Source organism: Peromyscus californicus, unplaced genomic scaffold (genome assembly GCF_007827085.1).
Source record: "Peromyscus californicus insignis strain IS unplaced genomic scaffold, ASM782708v3 Scaffold_8__1_contigs__length_139910024, whole genome shotgun sequence".
Lineage (NCBI taxonomy): Eukaryota > Metazoa > Chordata > Mammalia > Rodentia > Cricetidae > Peromyscus > Peromyscus californicus.
In genome coordinates, this window is record NW_026294606.1 from 104,533,332 (window position 1) to 104,552,534 (window position 19,203).

General features: G+C 43.4%; 1 protein-coding gene across 1 annotated transcript in view; it reads right to left on the reverse strand.

Moving 5' to 3' along the window:
- Tango6 (transport and golgi organization 6 homolog) overlaps positions 1-19,203 on the reverse strand; it is a 176,157-nt gene that overhangs the window by 112,150 nt on the left and 44,804 nt on the right. The window contains exons 12-13 of the mRNA XM_052726957.1: positions 7,839-7,973; positions 1,252-1,710 (exon numbers count right to left, since the gene is read on the reverse strand). Of these exons, the coding sequence (XP_052582917.1) occupies positions 1,252-1,710; positions 7,839-7,973 (594 nt within the window). The remainder of the gene's footprint in view (positions 1-1,251; positions 1,711-7,838; positions 7,974-19,203) is intronic.

A 19,203-nucleotide genomic window follows, 5' to 3' on the forward strand; every position in this document is an offset into this window, starting at 1 on the left:
GATTCCAGCATGCACTATCTAAACTAGCATTTCACAGGATGTTTGGGGGATAATAGTCACTCAAAGAAGATTTGTGAGTTTCAATATTATATCCCTGCCAGAAAATCCTTGGAGTATGTCTTCAATTCATCTGTAAGATGAGGCTAATACCACATTGCAGTTGTGAGGATGAGAGACAGTTTCAGTGGGGTATATGGCTTGGTTCAACAAACAACAGGTATTATTACACAATACTTCCAGTATCGTACCAACTAACATAAATGTTTTCCATCAGAATTATAATTTGCAGTCAAAGGGCTAGACAAATAGCTAGATCACCATCATCACTACCAAGGCTTAGAAAGGTTGAGTGTGCTACCCAGGAGTTGAGATTGGGTCTCAGACAGAAAAGTTTCCACGCCCCTTGTTCTTACTGTAATCCTCACTCAAGTCCCAAAGACTTCCAGAAAAGGGAGAGATCCTAAGCAGTATGCACTCGTCAGTCTAGAACATCAAGGACAGCTTTTTGTTGTGATGGACTCCAAAGAGTGGAGGAGACCCGATAGATCCACCGCTGCTCTAAGAGGGACCCACTCAAGGTGAGGCTTCCTTAGGAAGGGTACCTGCCCATCTCTGCGAATTGGCTTACGCTGGCCCACTGCCTGTCTGTTACATGCTCACACTTGGTCAGTGTGTTAAAGTCATATGAAAATCAACCTTTTCCCCTGGCAATCCACCACATTGCTCATATATAAAAATCCTGGCACTCTAGCCGGGCGGTGGTGGCGCACGCCTTTAATCCCAGCACTCGGGAGGCAGAGCCAGGCGGATCTCTGTGAGTTCGAGGCCAGCCTGGGCTACCAAGTGAGTTCCAGGAAAGGCACAAAGCTACACAGAGAAACCCTGTCTTGAAAAACCAAAAAAAAAAAACCAAAAAAAAAATCCTGGCACTCTATTCATGCTCAATTGAGCAACCCTATGCGGTCTTCTACACCCTTCCTACCTCAATCGGACTTCTCAACAATTTAAGTTCCTGGAGGATAATCTAGGACAGTGCTTGACACACGGTCAATGTTTAAAAGACACCTGAGTTAGGCTAGTCATGGTGGCTTATGCCTTAAATCCCAGCACTCAGGAGGCAGAGACAGGTGGATCTCTGTGAGTTCCAGGCCAACTAGGGCTCCACAGTAAGATCCTGTCTCAGAACAACAGAAAACAAAAACCCCCGAACTGAATGTCTGTCCATGTGCCTGGGCAGTGTGTTCTACTCACCTGGAGAAGCTTCTTTTGTTCCTCGAGGGCTCTTGCTTCTCTCTGCTCTACCCAGCGGGAAAGAGTGCGCAGAGCAGCAGCCCGGGTTGGAATCTGGGGATCACAGGCTGATAAGAGAACCTCCCGCAACTGTTCTGTGGTTACACCTCTAGGTGGCTCACTGGACTCCTGGCCTGTTCTTGGGGGGTCCTGTTCTTGTTCAGGGTGGTTCTGAGCTGCTTCTGTGGGCGTGTCATGACTGGTTTGTTGCGGTTCTTCTATTTTCCATTTCGGGTCTTTTTTGTCCAGGGTCCTTTGGGCAGCTGTACTTACAGCCTCAGTGGAAAAGGCTCCATGAGTAGAGATGGTAATTCGGAGATCAACAGCGAGTTCTTGGATGACAGGGTCAGGGTATGTATTAGAGACCTTCTCCAACAGAGGCAGCAGCTGCTTCAGAACTGCAAAATCACTGGATTTCAACTATAAAACGAAAATTGAAAAACAGTAAGTAAAATTAATGTAGAAAATGTTAATAAGTGAATAAAGGGACAACAATCATGCCATGTTCACGGTGCTATCAGCACACTACCTAGGACAAACACTTAAGAACTATTTGCTAAATAATTACAGCTAACATTTATTGAACACTGGCCACATACAGGCACGTTTGTAAGTTAATGAGCACACACATCTGTATCCCTGAGATAAAGTGCTGATTAGTTCCTACATTTGATGCCCAGAATCGTAAGCCAGAATACAGTTAAGTGTAAAGTGAAGAAGTTACAATCTCATGTCTGTCATCACAATGGGGAGACTGGAGCAGGAGGATTACCCTGAGTTCAATGCCAGCTAGGGCTACATAATGAGCTATAGAACACCCTGGGATTCTGTCTCAAAAGAAAACTATAATGAACAAAAAGTCATATTTTGGAATATAAAAATTAAACTTTTGACTAAAATCATCCTTTAATACTGCTGGGACTGGAGAGGTGGCTCAGAGTTAAGAGCACCTGCTGTATAATCAAGAGGACCAGAGTTCAAATCCCAGCACCCACATGAGAAGCTACACTTTCCATGCACACCTGTAATCCCAGCTCCAAGTAGGGTGGAGACAGGAGGATTATTGGGACTCCCTGGCTTCTAGCCTAGTAGAGAAACCCTGCCTCAAAACAGTAAGTAAAGAGTAATACAGGAGGACACTTCATACCCTGTTCTGGCCTCTGCACACACACAGGTGCACACATGTGCATATACACTCTTACACACAAATACAAATAGATAATAAATGAATCTTTCAAAAAATACTTATTTCTGCTAGGTTTTTGGATGTTAGCAGTCCTGAAAGATTCTAGATCTTTTTGTTTTGTTGGGGTTTTTGTAAGCTTGTTTTTGCTTTTTTGAGACAGGGTTTCTCTATGTAACAGCTCTGTCTGTCCTGGAACTCACTCTGTAGACCAGGCTGGCCTCGAACTCACAGAGATCGGCCTGCCTCTGCCTCCCAAGTGCTGGTATTAAAGGTGTGAGCCACCACCACCCGACTGCTTTGTTGTTTTTGTTTTTGAGACTGGTTCTCTCTACAGAGCCCTGGCTGTCCTGGAACTCACTATGAAGACCAGGTTGGCCTTGAACTTCTGGAGATCTGCCTACCTCTGCATCCCCCTCAACACCCCAAGTGTTGGGATTAACGGTGTGTGCCACCATACCTGGTCAGATTCTAGATCTTGAAAGCACTACATCAAACCTAGTTTAAAGCAGGTTTAAAAAAAAAAAAAAAAAAAAACAACTACACAGGACACTGGTAACAACAGAAATAATTTTATAAAAATTATATAAGGCTCTGAAAATCTTTAACAATGTTCATAAATGAACACAATGAAGATAATTCCATTTTTAGATGGCTAAATCGCAATAGCAAAAGGCACTGGAGACAACTAGTCCTTATCTAACTAAAAGATCATTTTAAAACTTATTTATGGGGTTGGGGATTTAGCTCAGTGGTAGAGCGCTTGCCTAGCAAAGCGCAAGGCCCTGGGTTCAGTCCTCAGCTCTGAAAAAAAAAAAAAATTTATTTATGCCGGGTGGTGGTGGTGGCGGCGGCGGCGGCGGCGGCGGTGGCGGCGGCGCACGCCTGTAATCCCAGCACTTGGGAGGCAGAGGCAGGTGGATCTCTATTAGTTCGAGGCCAGCCTGGTCTACAGAGCTAGTCCAGGAAAGGCACAAAACTACACAGAGAAACCCTGTCTCGAAAAACCAAAAAAAAAAACAAAAAAAACTTATTTAATTTATTGTGCATGTGTATGTGCACACGTGTACTCGGTTATGCCCGAGACACAGTGCCTCTTCATGCATGCGTAGGTCAGAGGGCAATTTTGTGGAGTTGGCTCTCTCACTCCACTTTTACATGGGTTCAGGGGATCGAACTCGGGTCTTCAGGTCTGTGCAGCAAGTGCCTTTGCCTGCTGAGCCATCTTACTGACACTGATGTAAAATTGGGGGCTGAGCAGATGGCTTGGCGGGTAAGAGCACTCACTGTATAAACACGAGGCCCTGAGTTTGAATCCCCAGCACCCATTCTATCTCAGGGCTGGGAGGTGGAGACACTGAGAGACTCTGCTTCAAGGGAACAGGCAGAGAGTGACAGAGCAAGACCCCTGGCTCTTCCTTTGGCTTTTGATGCACAAATGGTCACATGGAGATTCAAAACTAAGGCGAGGGACATAGCAAGGGGGAGAGCAGCAGCTTAGCTTGTGCAGGGTCCTGGCTGAAGGGACTGTGCTTTCTAAGTAAGGGATCTTTTAGGCAGCAAACACCTACCTAGTAATGCTTGAAATTCTGAGAAAACACTCAGGTTACCTAGGGGATAATAAGCAAGAGGCCTGTGAAAACACTACGTGTGGATCTCCTTTCCCTGTAGCAACACGTGACTAATGTTCCCAACACATCCATGGTTTACTGAGGTCTGCAGTTGCCCATTAAGGGAGAGGGCAGTGTTTTTAAACTTTTAAAAGCCTATGTCCTTTGATAAACATTAAAAGAGAAAAAAGTAAAAAACAAAAGAAGAAAAAAACCAAACTTGCCTCATTTGCTAAAAATACTCTTTTCCTTTCTTTTTTTCTTCCTGCCTTTTTTCCATCCATTCAAGCTGTTTATTAGCTGCTGTAGCAGGCTTATTAATAATGAGCAGAAAGCAGGAAATGCCTGCTCGAGAGGCAACAGCAATTAAGAATGAATGATGTTCTATAGAGAGAGTGTCCAGCCCAGTGAAGGAGGAGTTAAAGCAATGGCCTTTGGCAAAGAAAGGAAGGTAGAAAGAAAGAATGGATGGAAGAAACAAGGGAAAGGAACGAGACAAGACGACGTAAATAGCACGGAACAAGGGAAACTAGACGACTGTCCCTTTAGAAAGAAGATACACCTTTGGTCTCTCAGTAATAAACCTCACTATGAAATCTGGGCTTAAAGGTTAGGAGTCCAGCCTTTAATATACATCCCATTGCTGCCCTGGCACGATATAGCTTCAGTTTATCCTAAGGCCAGAACGGCCTGCTCAGCTTCACTAACCAGGGCAACAGTGGGCCCACCAGCTCTGCAACACCGAGCAGAAACTGCTTCCTGGGGGGACAGGAAAGACTCCCCAATGTAATACTTTTACTGATGACCAAACCTGGAATTTAGGAAATGAGTATGGAATTACAGTCGTCTTGTTAGCAATCTTAAACCTGTACTTTCTCCAAATTAACTCCTCTTCCCAGATGTTTTAATAGTCACCTTAATTACATGAACTAGAAAGGAATGAAGAAAGTCCCCGATGCTGTTAGATTCTGTTTCATTGGCCAGAACAACGACTCCTAACAGGGACGATGCAGAGCATGGTGTTCTAGGCCCTACAGCAAAGACTTAGAGTGACCGTCGTCACTTAACAGCACAGTCTCCAAGTGTGACTTTCTTGTGAATACAAGACAAACCTAGCATCACTATGGTTCTGTGGTTAAGAGCACCGGCTGCTCTTCCAGAGAACCGGATTCAATTCCCAGCACCCACATGGAGGCTTGGAACCATCCAAACTCCAGTCCCAGGAAAGCCTACAACCTTCTCCTGAGCTCCTTGGGCACCGGGCACACACGTGCTACACATACACATATGGAGGTAAAACATTCATATACATAAATAAAATAAATCTAAAATAAAATGTAAAAAAGAAGCCCTTGCTCGGCGTGGTGGTACATGCCTTTAATCCCACCACTCAGGAGAAAGAGGCAGGCAGATTTCTGAGTCAGTGGTCTACAGAACAAGTTCTAGGACAGCCAGGGCTACACAGAGAAACCTGTCTCAAAAAACCAGAAAAAAAAAAAAAAAAAGAAAGAAAAAAGAAAAAGAACTTGTAAGCGCATGAATCAAGCAGGAAACAAACAAACAAACAAAACTTAGCAAATCTCGGGCAGAAGTAAAGAGGGTGATGTGTTTTTGTTCCCTTCAAATGCACAGTCAAGGAGCCCAGGCTGCAGGGATGAGTCGGGGGGGGGGGGGGGGCCCCCGCTCACAGGGGGGCAGGGATGGGCAAGGGCTGTGCAGGTCTAGCAAGTCAGGCCTGGCCAGTGAATACAGCCAGCCTCCAACAACAGGCTTCTGGAGGAGAGATGGGAGAGTTCTGTGATTTGTTATATTGTCTGAAATAAGCACTAAATAAGAAGATGCAACACAGACACATAATCCATGCTTTCAATTTATAGAAACTATCCAAATTAATATTCAATCAGAAAAACAAAACTCAACTAAGCTAATTAAATCCAGTAACAATCCAACTTAAGCTATTCCATCTGTGAAGCCTTCCTTGTTACATCTAATATGGCTCTGGAACCTTAGCCAAAAGCTTATTTTCTCAAATGACATGTGAAATATAAAATTAAGAATACTAAAGAAATCCAGGGAGAAATGGGATTCACATTGACAACTAGCCCAGATAAAATATTTCTTCTCCTTAAGAACAGGCAGGAGTGTCCCACCTTTTGACACTGAGATATACTGTTGTAGTCTGGGACACAGGCTGCTGGCTGAATATGCTTGTTAGAATGTTGGAGATGTAACACGGGGAAGTGAAAGGCCCTGGGTTTGATCTCCAGAAACACAGAGGGAAAAATTAAGTCTAGAGAGAGGCAAATCCCAATATATCAAGAATCAAATCAGATTTGAATGCTCAAACTCAAAATGCATTCCTTGCTCATGGGTGTTGAGTTTGATTTCGTTAATACCTGCTCTGAGACTGCTGCTTTCCTGTGGTCTCCTAACTTAACCAGTCACACCCACAAGCATAATCTAGCTCTGCCTATCCTTCTCCTCGGCCAGCACTGTCTCCAGGGCTCTACAACTCAGCCACACTGGCTCCATCAGTGCTCAAGAAACGCAAGCTTTTCTCTGGTTCTGAGCCTTTGTCACGAGTTTCCTTAACTGAAAGGGTTTCTTTCACCTGTTCTATACAGGCCACACTCAAACACCTATTTCTCCTTCAAGTCTTGGTGAAACTACCTTGGCTCACTGAAGACCTCTCAGCCTAGCTTAGGTGTTATGTTCTCATGGTCCCCCACCCCCACCCCTGCCCTCTTCTTTTGAGGCATTCCACTCAATTCTAATCATATTTTTAAAACATGGTGGGTATGCCTCCCTCCCTGGACTGTGGTATGAGGTATAAGCCATGTCTGTCTTATCCACTACCATATTCCCAGATCTTTAGCTCAGTATCTATCATGTGGCAAATATGCAATCAATAACGGTTGAATGAATAAATTAAAAAATTATAAACTAGGGCTGGAAGGATGGCTCAGTGGACTGCTCTTGCAAAGGACCTGTGTTTGGTTCTCAGGACCCACATCGGGCAGCTCACAGTTGTCTGCAAATCCATTTCCAGAGGATCTGACACCATATTCTAGCCTCAGCAGACACCTGCACTCATGTACACATAGACATACACATAATTTAAAAATAGAAATAGAGCTTAAAAACCACAAGTTAACTATGCAAAAATCACATAAGCTAAACTGGCCCTGGTGGTGCACACCTGTAATCCCAGTGTTGGGAGGTAGGAAGGAATATCATCAATGTCATTGAATTCAAGCCCAGTCTGGGCTACATGAGACTCTGCCTCAAACAAAAACAAAACAAAACTCTTAAAAGTGACTGGGAGCAGGCTTAAGTGTACTGCAAAGTATGGGCTAAACGGTGGATCCTGAGCTAAAGTGGAACTCTGCAAAACGAATGCCATCTGAGCAGCCAAGAGGTTGTAAGGATTTCCCACCAACTCTTTGGAGAGTGAGAGCCAGAGAACTGAATGTCTGCCTCAGGCACAAAACACTATGCTCAATGTTTCCAAAACAAGCTTGTTCTTTGTAGGAAAGAGCCCTGTCTTTTCAACAGTGACATTCGGCAGGTCAGTGTGAAGTGGCATGCTTACCATCTAGGTTAGGGATGATTCTCATTAACATACCAAGTTGGCCATCCTGGTTCACCTGAATATAATATCATTCTTTTTTTTTTTTTCCTTGAAGATATGGAAGAAAGGCAGCAGGTCTTCTTCCCTACTCAAAATTCAAGTTTCGCTCACACCCACAACTCACCTGAACAGCTCCTCCTAGCATGACGGCCACCAGGCCCATGCACATGCTCAGTGTCTGGGACTCCACGGTGCTCTCTGCCGCATGGGCCAGGCTCGCGCATGCTCTCTGTAGTGTGGCTGCTACAAAGTCCACCACCTACCAAAGGAGGAAATCCGCATCAGTGACGGGGTAAGAAACAAACGTCAAGTCCATGTGTCTTATGTCTCCATCATCTTCAGCACCACGAGAACATAACGGCTGGTACTGCATAGCAAGAGTGCTGCTCTGTGTGTTTCTGCTTTGTTTTACAATCGCCAGTTTACATAGGATGTTTTGAAAGCTACAGTGACACGTTGGAGAGGACAATGCATGAGGATATAGCGCTCTCTACTCCACCCAGAACCCTCAGGAGCTTAGCAATTGCAGACGCTTCTAAGTATTTTACATGCGTAGTATCAAGTCTTTTTTTTTTTTTTTTTTTTTTTTTGAGACAGTCTTATATACTCATATAGCCCAGGCAGGCCTTGAACTTGCTATGTTGTTAAGGATGGTCTTATACTTCTGTTCTTCCTCCTTTCAAGTCCCACGGGTTGGGATTATAGGTATGTGTTACCATGCCAAATTTATGTGCTGCTAGGAAATCAAACTCAGGGCTTCCTGCATGCTAAGGCAAGCACTCTAGTTGTCTTTTGAGATGGGGGTCTCATGTAGCCCAGGCTAGCCTCCAACTGGATACACAGCTGAGCATGGCCATGAATGACTGATTCCCCTACTTCCTCTACCTCCTAAGTGATGGGATTGCAGGGTTTTGTTATTCTTGTCTTTCTTTTTCTAATTCAGAACTGGCAAGCAATCCTAGGGTCTTGCTTAATTCATACTAGGCAAGGGCTCTACCACTGAGCTATAAACCCAGTCCCAAGAACCCATTTCTTATAAAGAAAAGAATTCTCCCTTGTCCCAGACAGCCATTGCATTTGATATTTACCCAAGGGAGGTAGAAACTTATGGTCACAGAAAAACCTACAGATGGTTGTTTATATAAAGCTGCTCTAATCATTATTCTCAGAGCTTGGTGATGACCAAGATGTCCTTTATAAGGTAAGTGGATAAATAAACTGATTTGTCAAGACAATAGGAGATCATGGGCTGGAGAGATGGCTCAGAGGTTAAGAGCACTGACTGCTCTTCCAGAGGTCCTGAGCTCAATACCTAGCACCCACATGGTAGCTCACAACCATCTGTAATAAGATCTGGCACCCTCTTCTGTATACATAATAAATAAATGAATCTTTAAAAACAAGACAATAGGAAATCAGTCAGAACTGTAAGTGACCTATTAAGCCATGAAAAGACATGGAGAAACATCAGTAAGGAGAAATACTACAGAGTGAAGAAGCCCACTGAAAGGGTACAAGTGAGAAAGAGATGACTAGATAGAGCACAGAGGACAGGTGTGATAGTGAATCTAGTCCTAGGACACTAGAATGGTAGACATGTGTAACCTATTAACTGCACAACATCCAGAGGGAACCCTAATGTAAGCTATAGACTCTGAGTGATAAGGATGTGTTAGTGTAGATTCATCACTTACAACAAAGGGGCCTGGAATGTAGCTCAGGGGTAGAGACTGCCCATCTAGCAGGTAGAAGGGTTAAGTCCCCAGGAAACACATGCATGTACACACACACACACACACACACACACACACACACAAAGAGATAAAGAAGTCACAAAGGTATTGCTCTGTGGTAGTAACAGGGAGGCCAGGGACATGTGGGCACAGGAGATACATGAGAAACCTCTGTATACGCAAAATCTTGTTATCTAGTTGTGAACTTAAAACTGCTCTAAAAAGTAAACCCTGGGGGTCGCAGAGATGGCTCAGTGATTAAGAACACTGGCTGCTCTTCCAGAGGACCCAGGTTAAATTCCCAGCACCCTCATGGCAGTTAACAACTGTCTTTAACTCTAGTCCCAGGGGCTCAAATGCTGTCCTTCTAGCCTCTGTGGAGACTTTACACATGGTAGACATATGTACATTCAGGCAAACAAACATACACATAAAAAATAAAATCTCAAAAAAATTTGTTGGGCAGTGGTGGTACACATCTTTAAACCAGCACTCAGGAGGCAGAGGCAGGTGGATCTCAGTGAGTTTGGGGCCAGCCTGGTCTACAGAGTGAGTTCCAGGACAGCCAGGGCTATTACACAGAGAAACTTGAAAAACCAAAAAGTAAATAATAAACAAACAAACAAATAAATAAATAAAGTAATAAAATAATTCTGGGCCAGAGAAATGACTAGGTGAGTAAAATCACTTGCCAGGCAAGACTGATGACTGTGTTCAGATACTCAGAACCCACTGTAAAGCTGGCAACGGCAGCATGTGTCTGTAACCCCAGCACTCCTAGAGTGACATGGGAGGCAGAGACATGAGGAATGTCACAGAGTGGAAGAGTCCCACCTGGAAGGCTTCTGGAACCTTACAGGTCAGCTTGCCTGGAGTATACAGCCCAGCAACAAATGCAAGAGAGATCTTGTCTCAAAATCAAGTTGGAAAGGGAGAGAAAAATCAATGCCCAAGGTCATCCTCTGACCTCCACAGACACACAGGTACACACATATTTGATCAAATACATACATAAAAATAAATATTACTTTCTGACCATTTAAAATGTTATCTGAAGGAGGTTTCCTCCTTGGAGATGTCTCAGTTCCACATCTGATAGTATTAATTCTAGTAAGCAATGAATATGGAAGAAGATACCCAATTTTATTTATAAGCCAGCATCTCCAATCAATCTATAAATGATTCAGAGTCATATTCTAAGTTACATGTTTCTACAGACTTAAGATAGTTCACACACAGATTTTACGTAATAGTGTGGGCTATCAATAACCTTTAAATAGAATTAATTTGGTCAGCATCATTTGAACTGAGCCTGGTATAATCATCTTAAGTACAAACTCCTTTGAACAAACAACAGCAGACACACATTCACGCACGTACTCATGCACACGTGTATATTCAGGATTAATGGCTCAAAGGGGAGATATCATTTTGTAAATGGGAAGGGTAGGATAGGTTGTAATAAGCCTCTAAACACTATGCAAGGTTGCATGTTTAACTCTCGAGACAAATCACATGCTATGCTAGAATCCTCACTGCAAGCGTAAAGCTGGGAGAATGGCCTGTTAACACTTGTCTTCTGGGACAAGGCAGGAAACTGGAAAGGCTATTTAAATGTTCCATGCACAGAAACAATGCCGGCAATTTCCACCTCCCTCTCTGACCCTGGGATGTTACTGATTTATATACCATTTGGGGCCACCTAGTTGTGCCGTCGAAAAGGTTTTAAAGTGTGCCTTGTTTTTATTTAGCCTCTATGTTAGCACAAGACTTGTTTAATTGCTAGAGCTAGCTTTTCCTAAACTCCTTTCTAACATATTTTTTAATGTTAAAAACATTACATTTGCTTATTCTCATGTGATGCACACACACATACCACATGTGTGTGGAGGTCAGAACAATTTGTAGGAATCTGTTCTCTCCTTCTACCAAATGGGTTCCAGGGGTTGAACTCAGGTTGTGAGATTTGGTGGCAAGCACCTCTATGTACTGAGCCATCTCACCTGACCCATTATGTACTGTTTTAAAAAGGCTGGCAGCCAGGCATGGTGGTGCACGTCTTTAATCCCAGCATTTGGGAGGCAGAGACAGGAGGATCTCTGAGTTAAAGGCTAACCTGATCTACAGAGCAAGTCCCAGGACAGCCAAGGGGTACATAGAGAAACCTTGTCTTGAAAAAAACAAAACAAAACAATAAAATAAAAAGGCTGGAAAACAAATATGATCCTACTCTTAGGGAAGAAGCTTTCTGTTTGTGTGCATGTAAAAACAAAACAAACGACTGAGAATCAGGAGAACATGGAATTGAGAGAGACACAAGGTCCCGAGGCACTGAGCTGGAGGAAGGGAGCAGTGAATGATCAAAATACATTGCATAAATGTACGAAAATTTCAAAGAATAAAAAAAATTATTAAAGAACCTGGGAACTGTTAACTATGAAGCAATGGCCAGGTATTAATGTATGTCATCAACAAAATCCCTTTCTCCTAAACTTCCTTTTGTTTGTGATAAGGACACTGAGATAGGGTCTGATGTAGCCCAGGGTGGCTTGAACTATGTAGCCAAGGATGAGCTTGAACTTCTGATCCTCCTTCCAAGTGCTAGGACTCCTTCAGTGTCCAACCAGACTGGCTTCCTGGAGCACCACTTTTGACAGCAGCTTACCCTGCTGTGACTGTGATGGGGCTGCCAACCCAGGAAGAGGTCCACAATGACTGAAGCCTCTTAGGACTTAGGGGAGTTTTCTATTTACCACCACCCGAGCGAGAGTCCTTGCGTTCAGCACCTCTCAGCAGCCTGCTGAAATGCACTACATCACCAGTCAGCCTCCAACCCCTTCCACTCTGTCAGCACTTCGTCAGCAAGTTACACACCTCCATAGGATCACTAAGAGGATTAAATGAGCTAATACCTGTCATGTGTTCAGAATGGAGCCTGGTAAACAGCAAATACCTAATGTTATTATTAAAGAGTAAAGTAATTATAAGCAGTTGACTCAGTAGAACCACAGTCAGGTGGGGAGAGATGAGATAGAACACATCCATGAGAATAAGTCTCCTGCTTTTCAGTCAGAGTTCCCTGACTTCAACATTTAGTAAGAGTAAACCTCTAGGCTGGTGAGATGGTTCAGCAGGTAGAGAAGTACTTGCCCTATAAGCTAGTCAACTGAGTCTGATCACTGGAACCCAAGATGAAAGGAGAGCCAGTGGGGTGGCGTACATCATTAACCCCAGCACTCGGGAGGCAGAGGCAGGTGGATCTCTGAGCTTGAGCCCAGTCTGGTCTACAGGGTGAGTTCTAGGACAGCCACGGCTACACAGAGAAACTACTGTAAAAAAAAAAAAAAAGAAAGAAAGAAAGATAAGATGAGAGGAGAGGAGAGAACCAACTCCACAAAGCCATCCTCTGACCTCCACGAGGCCTCCCGCCTTATACACGTGTACCACATAACAAAAAAATTTTAAAAAAGCCTCTATTCTTTCATTGGGGGATATCTGAAGTTGCAGAAAAGAATCAAAGGTTCCCCTAAATCTCAGATAGCCCTAACACCGAGTTGTACTCTGCATTCAGTCCCATCTTCGAAGCGTAGCTAGTGCTTCTGTTATTCCCAGGCTTCTGCGGAAGTGACTTACACTGTTTCCCCTTTTCTTTGCTCTTGTTTGGTTATTTGTCTGCTTTGGGGAGAGAGTCTCTCTCTCTCTCTCTCTCTCTCTCTCTCTCTCTCTCTCTCTCTCTCCCTCCCTCCCTCCCTCCTTCCTTCTTTTTTTCTTGAGACAATGTCACTATGTAGCCCAGGCTGGCCTAGAACATGTGGCAACCTTCCTGCTTTGGTCTCTGTGCTAGGATTATGGGCATGCCCACCATGCCAGTCTCCTTTTCTGTTTAAAAATATCTCAACAGCTCTGTTGAGGTTCAAGTTTTGCTTCTTAACTTCTCTCCATGCAGACATTCTCACTTTCTCAAGTTGCTAATGACCTCTGTTTTTTGTAGCTTTTGATTTTTACTATCATCCTTTCTCTACTATCATCCCCCCCACACACACACCTGCTCTGCTGATGCCTGTCTACGGTTTCCAGGGAGATCAGGTCAATCAATACCTTGTCTTTATACTAGGCACTCTTGTGTTCTGTTTCTGTAATGAGTCTGTGTTACTTATGTCACACACACAAAATTAACATCAAAAAAAGAAAAACACCATGAAGAACCATTTCTACTCTGCTGATTATAGTGATTCAGCTCAGTAGTGTGCAAAGGACGAAGTTTCTGAAAGGGCAGACTAAGAAGCTTGCTCACTGCCCTGCACTGACACTGGGCTCCTTGCTGGTCCTGATACACTGGGGGCATACTCCCTCTATCTGGACATCTCAATAGCTCCCAGCTTCCCTGGCTACATACAGGTCTTCACTCAGAAGTAATCTCACTGTGGCTCTCCATGGCCACCTACTTATCAGCCCTTTTCCTTGTTCTATTTTTCTCCAGAAATGATCACCATCTGACACATGTCATAATGAAATTATCACCATATGACATTCTTTGCATTCCTTTTTTTAATGTAATGATTTATTTATTTTTTTATTTCATGTGCATTGGTGTTTTGCCTGCATGTATGTCTGTATGAGGGTGTCTGTTCCCCTGGAACTGGAGTTACAGACAGTTGTGAGCTGCCATGTGGGTGCTGGGATTTGAACCCTGGTCCTCTGGAAGAGCAGCCATTACTCTCAACTGCTGAGCCATCTCTCCAGCTCCACTCTTTGCTTTCTTATTTATTATTTCCCCATATGTGAATGTCAGCTCCATGAATGCAGATACATGTCTGTTTTGTTAGCATTGTGTCCTTAGTACCTAGAAGAGTAAGATGGCACAAAGCTCAATACATAATCTTGGGCTGAAAGAACTTGAGAGCTGGTGGAGGACCCCAATAGTAGACAGACCCACGGCATGCCTCGTTTCTCCACATACCATAACACAGATACTATGCCATTCCAATACACTCTGAATATTTACTCTCTTATTTATAAGTACTTCAATATGCATTTATAACAGGTAAGGAGATTTGGCTTTGACATTACTACCATGCTATTATTATACTCAACTTTTTTTAATAACTCCTAAAGCCTGGTCCACAACTGTTACAAAAATATTTCATATAATTCCTTTCTTTTTAAGACTGGGTCTTACTGTATAGCCCTGGCTGGCCTGTAACTCTCTAAATTCTCTATGTATACCAGGATGGCCTCAAACTCAGAGATACTCCTGCCCCTTCCTCCTGAGTGTTGGCATTAAAGGTGCATGCCACCATGCCTAGCCACAATTTGCCTATAATATTTTTAATTTATGTGTGTATGCGTTTGTCTGCACACAGGCTAAGGGCAGAGAAGGACTTTAGGTCTTTTCCTCTGTTGCTTTCAATTTTATGAGATGCGGCATCTCAGTTGGCAGACTAGCTGGCTAGTAAGAGCCAGAGGTCTGTTGTCTCCACCACCTCTTGCAACCCCACAAGTGCTGGGGTTACAGATGTTACCTCGTGCTTGCATGGTAAGCACTTCATTGACTGGGCCACCTCTCCACCCCCCAGTTATTTATCTAAACCCAGTACTGGTTCTCTTATTTGTTTGTTTATTTATTTTGGTTTTTTGAGTCAGGGTCTCACTATGTAGCTCTGGCTGTCCTGGAACCCACTATGTAGTCGAAGCAGGCCTTGAACTCACTGAGATCTACCTATCTCTCCCTACCGAGTGTTGGGATTAGAGGCATGTGCTACCACACCCAGCTTGATTCTTTTTTTTTTTTTTTTAATAACATTTATTTGATGAGGAAACAGAAACACATGCACTGTAGATTTTCACATTCTGGATCTGGCAGATTGCTTCCTTGTGGCTTTGCTTAACATAGTATGCTAGTGTCTGCATTTCCTTCATTAGACATAGGTTCAAGGTTCTGTGCTAAGGTCAGAATCTTTCCCAAGAGCTCTATGCTTCCTACTGTGGCGACACACAACACCTGTCTGTCCATCAGTGGTGACATAAGACCAATATGTCCATGCCAAAATATTCAGCGCAGTCCCTAAGCACCGCTATCTGCATTAACCCTGAGATGTACATGAAAAATAAGATGCAGCCGGGCAGTGGTGGCACACGCCGTTAATCCCAGCACTCACGAGGTAGAGCCAGGCGGATCTCTGTGAGTTCGAGGCCAGCCTGGGCTACCAAGTGAGTTCCAGGAAAGGTGCAAAGCTACACAGAGAAACCCTGTCTCGAAAAACCAAAAAAAAAGAAAAGAGAAGAAAAATAAGATGCAAAGGAATGAAATCATGAATAAAGATGCAATGAAGTATAATAAAATTCTAATGGCAATATCTATATAGGAAGTGGGTACAAGGTATTCACTACAAAATTCTTTCAATAAATAAGTATTTCCCATTCTTATGTACAATTATTGTGTTTTATACACACACATAAACAAAAGCCAGGTGTGGCAGTACACAAATGTAATCCCAGCAATGGGGAGGTAGAGGCAAGAGGATCTCTGTGAGTTCTAGGCTAGCCTGGTCTATATAGCAAGTTCCAGGTCAGCCAGGGTTACTTAATGAGACACTGCTTCAGAAACCAAAACCAATTGGTGGCGGCACAAACCTTTAATCCCAGCACTTGGAAGGCAGAGGCAGGTGGATCTCTATGAGTTAGAGGCCAGCTTGGTCTACAGAGCTGGTTCCAAGACAGCTATGGCTATGCAGAGAAACTCTATCTCGAAAAACCAAAATCAACAAAAAAATAAACAAAAACAATAACAACAACAACAACAACCAAAACCACCAAGGGGCTGGAGGGATGGCTCAGTGGTGAAGAACACCTGCTGATCTTCCAGAGGACCCAAGTTCGGTTTCCAGCATCCAAGTCAGTTGACTCACAACTGCCTCCAGATCTAGGAACTCTAACTCCTCTGTCTTCTGAAGGCACCTGTGCTCAGGTACATATGTACACACACTTCAAAAGTAATAAAAATAAATTCTTTAAAAAGAAAAAAAATAAATAGCATTACTAAAAATTATTTCAAACTTGAAATTTTTTATAATATGGAGGAGGCAGTCAGTTTCACTGGGTATTTTGGGCCTAACACATATAAAGTCTTCCATTCACAGCCCTTCTAATCATTTTGGCAGACAATGGTAATCATTACCTAAATCTATAATTTCATAAAGGTTTGCAAAATGTAATTTTCTAGTTCTTTTTTAATGGTCCTGGCTGTGATCATCCTGCAGGGTAAGTAGTCTACCAGTAATTATCCGAATTGCCAGCCCTGTGATTCTCCTATGGAGAAAAATGTCCCTTCCTTGCTTATCTGATTTTGCTGGCATCTAATTACTATAGGAAAAGCAAGACAAGTGCTTTCTCCATTCCCTTTGATTATCAATTTACAAAATACAGACCAAATGCCCTAACAATCTCTAAAGAATCCTGTGAGCTTTTAAAAACCATTTTCTGTCTTCGATGCCACTGACCTCTGAATACTGTAGTTGTGCTGTGTGCTGCAGCAGGAGTCCCTTCAAGGTGGCTCCTGACTGCTACTGCCACGGCCTCATTAAATTCAGACAGCTTCCTTGTGCCTGGGCACATGAAGCTGCTGGAAGTTTATAATGTACAATCTTCGCCCTAGACCTCAAATCAACCTTTATCTCAGAGAGTTCTGAGCACCTGAGTAGAAAACGGTATTTATAGACTCCACTCTGGACCTAGGGCACTTACTGCTGCGGACTGCCATTGTCCCTGGCATTGACAGTGGACCACACTAGGATTTCCCATTTTTTAAAAACAAAAACATTAATCATGCATTCATTCTAATATTTCCAACTGAAATTCAAGAGTATCTGGCTTTTATGCAAGTTCTTTGGTTTTTATATGTTTTTCATATACCAAAAGTCTTCATTCCTAATAGTATCAACCAAACAATTTATAACTTATTTTCTTTGTGTGTGCACACATGTGACTGTGGCATGTGTGTGCTTCAAAATAATATCCCAATATCATCACTAGCAGTGAAATGACAAAGGACAGTTTGGTACTTCCTGGTGGTTCTTTTTGTTCTGGAACGTTTTAACTAACCTGTGCGAAGGGTGAGTTAATGGACCACTTCATCTTTTGTCCAGTCCAACCCCACTGCTCCTTAATTAGGAATGAGGGAGGGAGGGACAGAAGCTCAAGTCCGATCAGCTTTTAGACCACCCCCCTTCCACCCAGCACCCCAAGACAGAAACAGACCTGGATGGGGAAGGCTTCAGGAACCAGATACACCAGAGGGACAAATCACCCTGCTGAGTAACATGGGGTCAGTGAACTGAAGGAGTGAGGGGCCTGGACACAATCAGGAGCACAATTCCCATTAAACAGGCAAGCTAAGTCAGAGCTGACAGGCAGCAGCTAATGTTCTCAGCGGGAGCTCCAGCGAAATGCTGCTTAGCAACAATGACAGCCACACAAAGAGCTGGAGGGTCGGATTTGGAGTGACAATCATACCGTCTCACAAATGACTCGTCACTAGCCAAGCACAGCGAATTCTGGTTAAGGGGTAAAATATGCTTCCTGTATTGTCTACGCATTATTACTTTTACCTCCTACTTTTAAAGAAAAGGTAGTAAAAATAACGGCTCACTCAATAAAATTCAGGGACTGACCCACTCAGGAACACTACCCTGAAACCACTGGTTTTAGGATATCTTAAAATTGCACAGGATGCAGGAGATAAACTGTGAATCTGAGGATATATAAAATTTAAAGTGATCTTATTAATATGTTTTTTGTTGTTTTTTTAGTTGGTTGGTTGGTTTTTTGTTTGTTGTTTGTTTGTTTTTTGATGCAGGGTTTCCCTGTGTAGTCCTGGCTGTCCTGGAACCTGTTCTGTAGACCAGGCTGGCCTCGAACTCAGAGATCTGCCTGCCTCTGCCTGCCTCTGTCTGCCTCCCGAGTGCTGGGTTAAAGGTTGTGTGCCACCACACCAAGACTAACACTTTTTTTTCCAAATTTGAATTCCAGTCATTCTCAACTTGTGTGTGTGCATGTGCGTGTATATGTGTGTGTGGCATATGCATACATATGTAAGTACATGTGCCTGTGTGTATGAGGGAGCCAGAGGAGGAAGTCAGGTGTCCTGCTCTATCCCTCTCTACCCTATTCATTTGATACAGAGTCTTTCACTTAGCCTGAACCTAGGCTGGTGGTCAGCAAGTCCCAGCAATCCTCCTGTCTCTTCCCTGCACAGAACTGGGCTTACAGGCACATGTGTGATCACACCCAGCTTTTTACATGGGTCCTGGGTATCCAAACACAAGTTCTCATGGCTGCACTGCAAGTGCTCTCACCCTCTAAACCAGTGGTTCTCAACCTGGGGGACGCAACCCCTTTGGGGAAGGAGGACATGGGTCAACTGACCTTTTCACAAAGGTCCTAAGACCATCAGAAAACACAGATATTTAGATTAATAACAGTATCAAAATGACAGTTATGAAGTAGCAACAAAAGTAACTCTATGGTGGGGTCCCCACAACCCGAGGAGCTGTATTCAAGGGTTGCAGCATCAGGAAGGTTGAGAACCATGGCTCTGAGCCATCACTCCAGCCCTTCCTTTACAACCATTAGCCCATGTGAAACCTTAAAAAAATAAAGACTTTCAGGCTCTCATTTGGGCATATTAAATCAAAACCTCTAAAAGGAAGCCAGGTAGCAGTATATTTTTCAAAGGCTAGTTGATTTTATTTGCGCTCA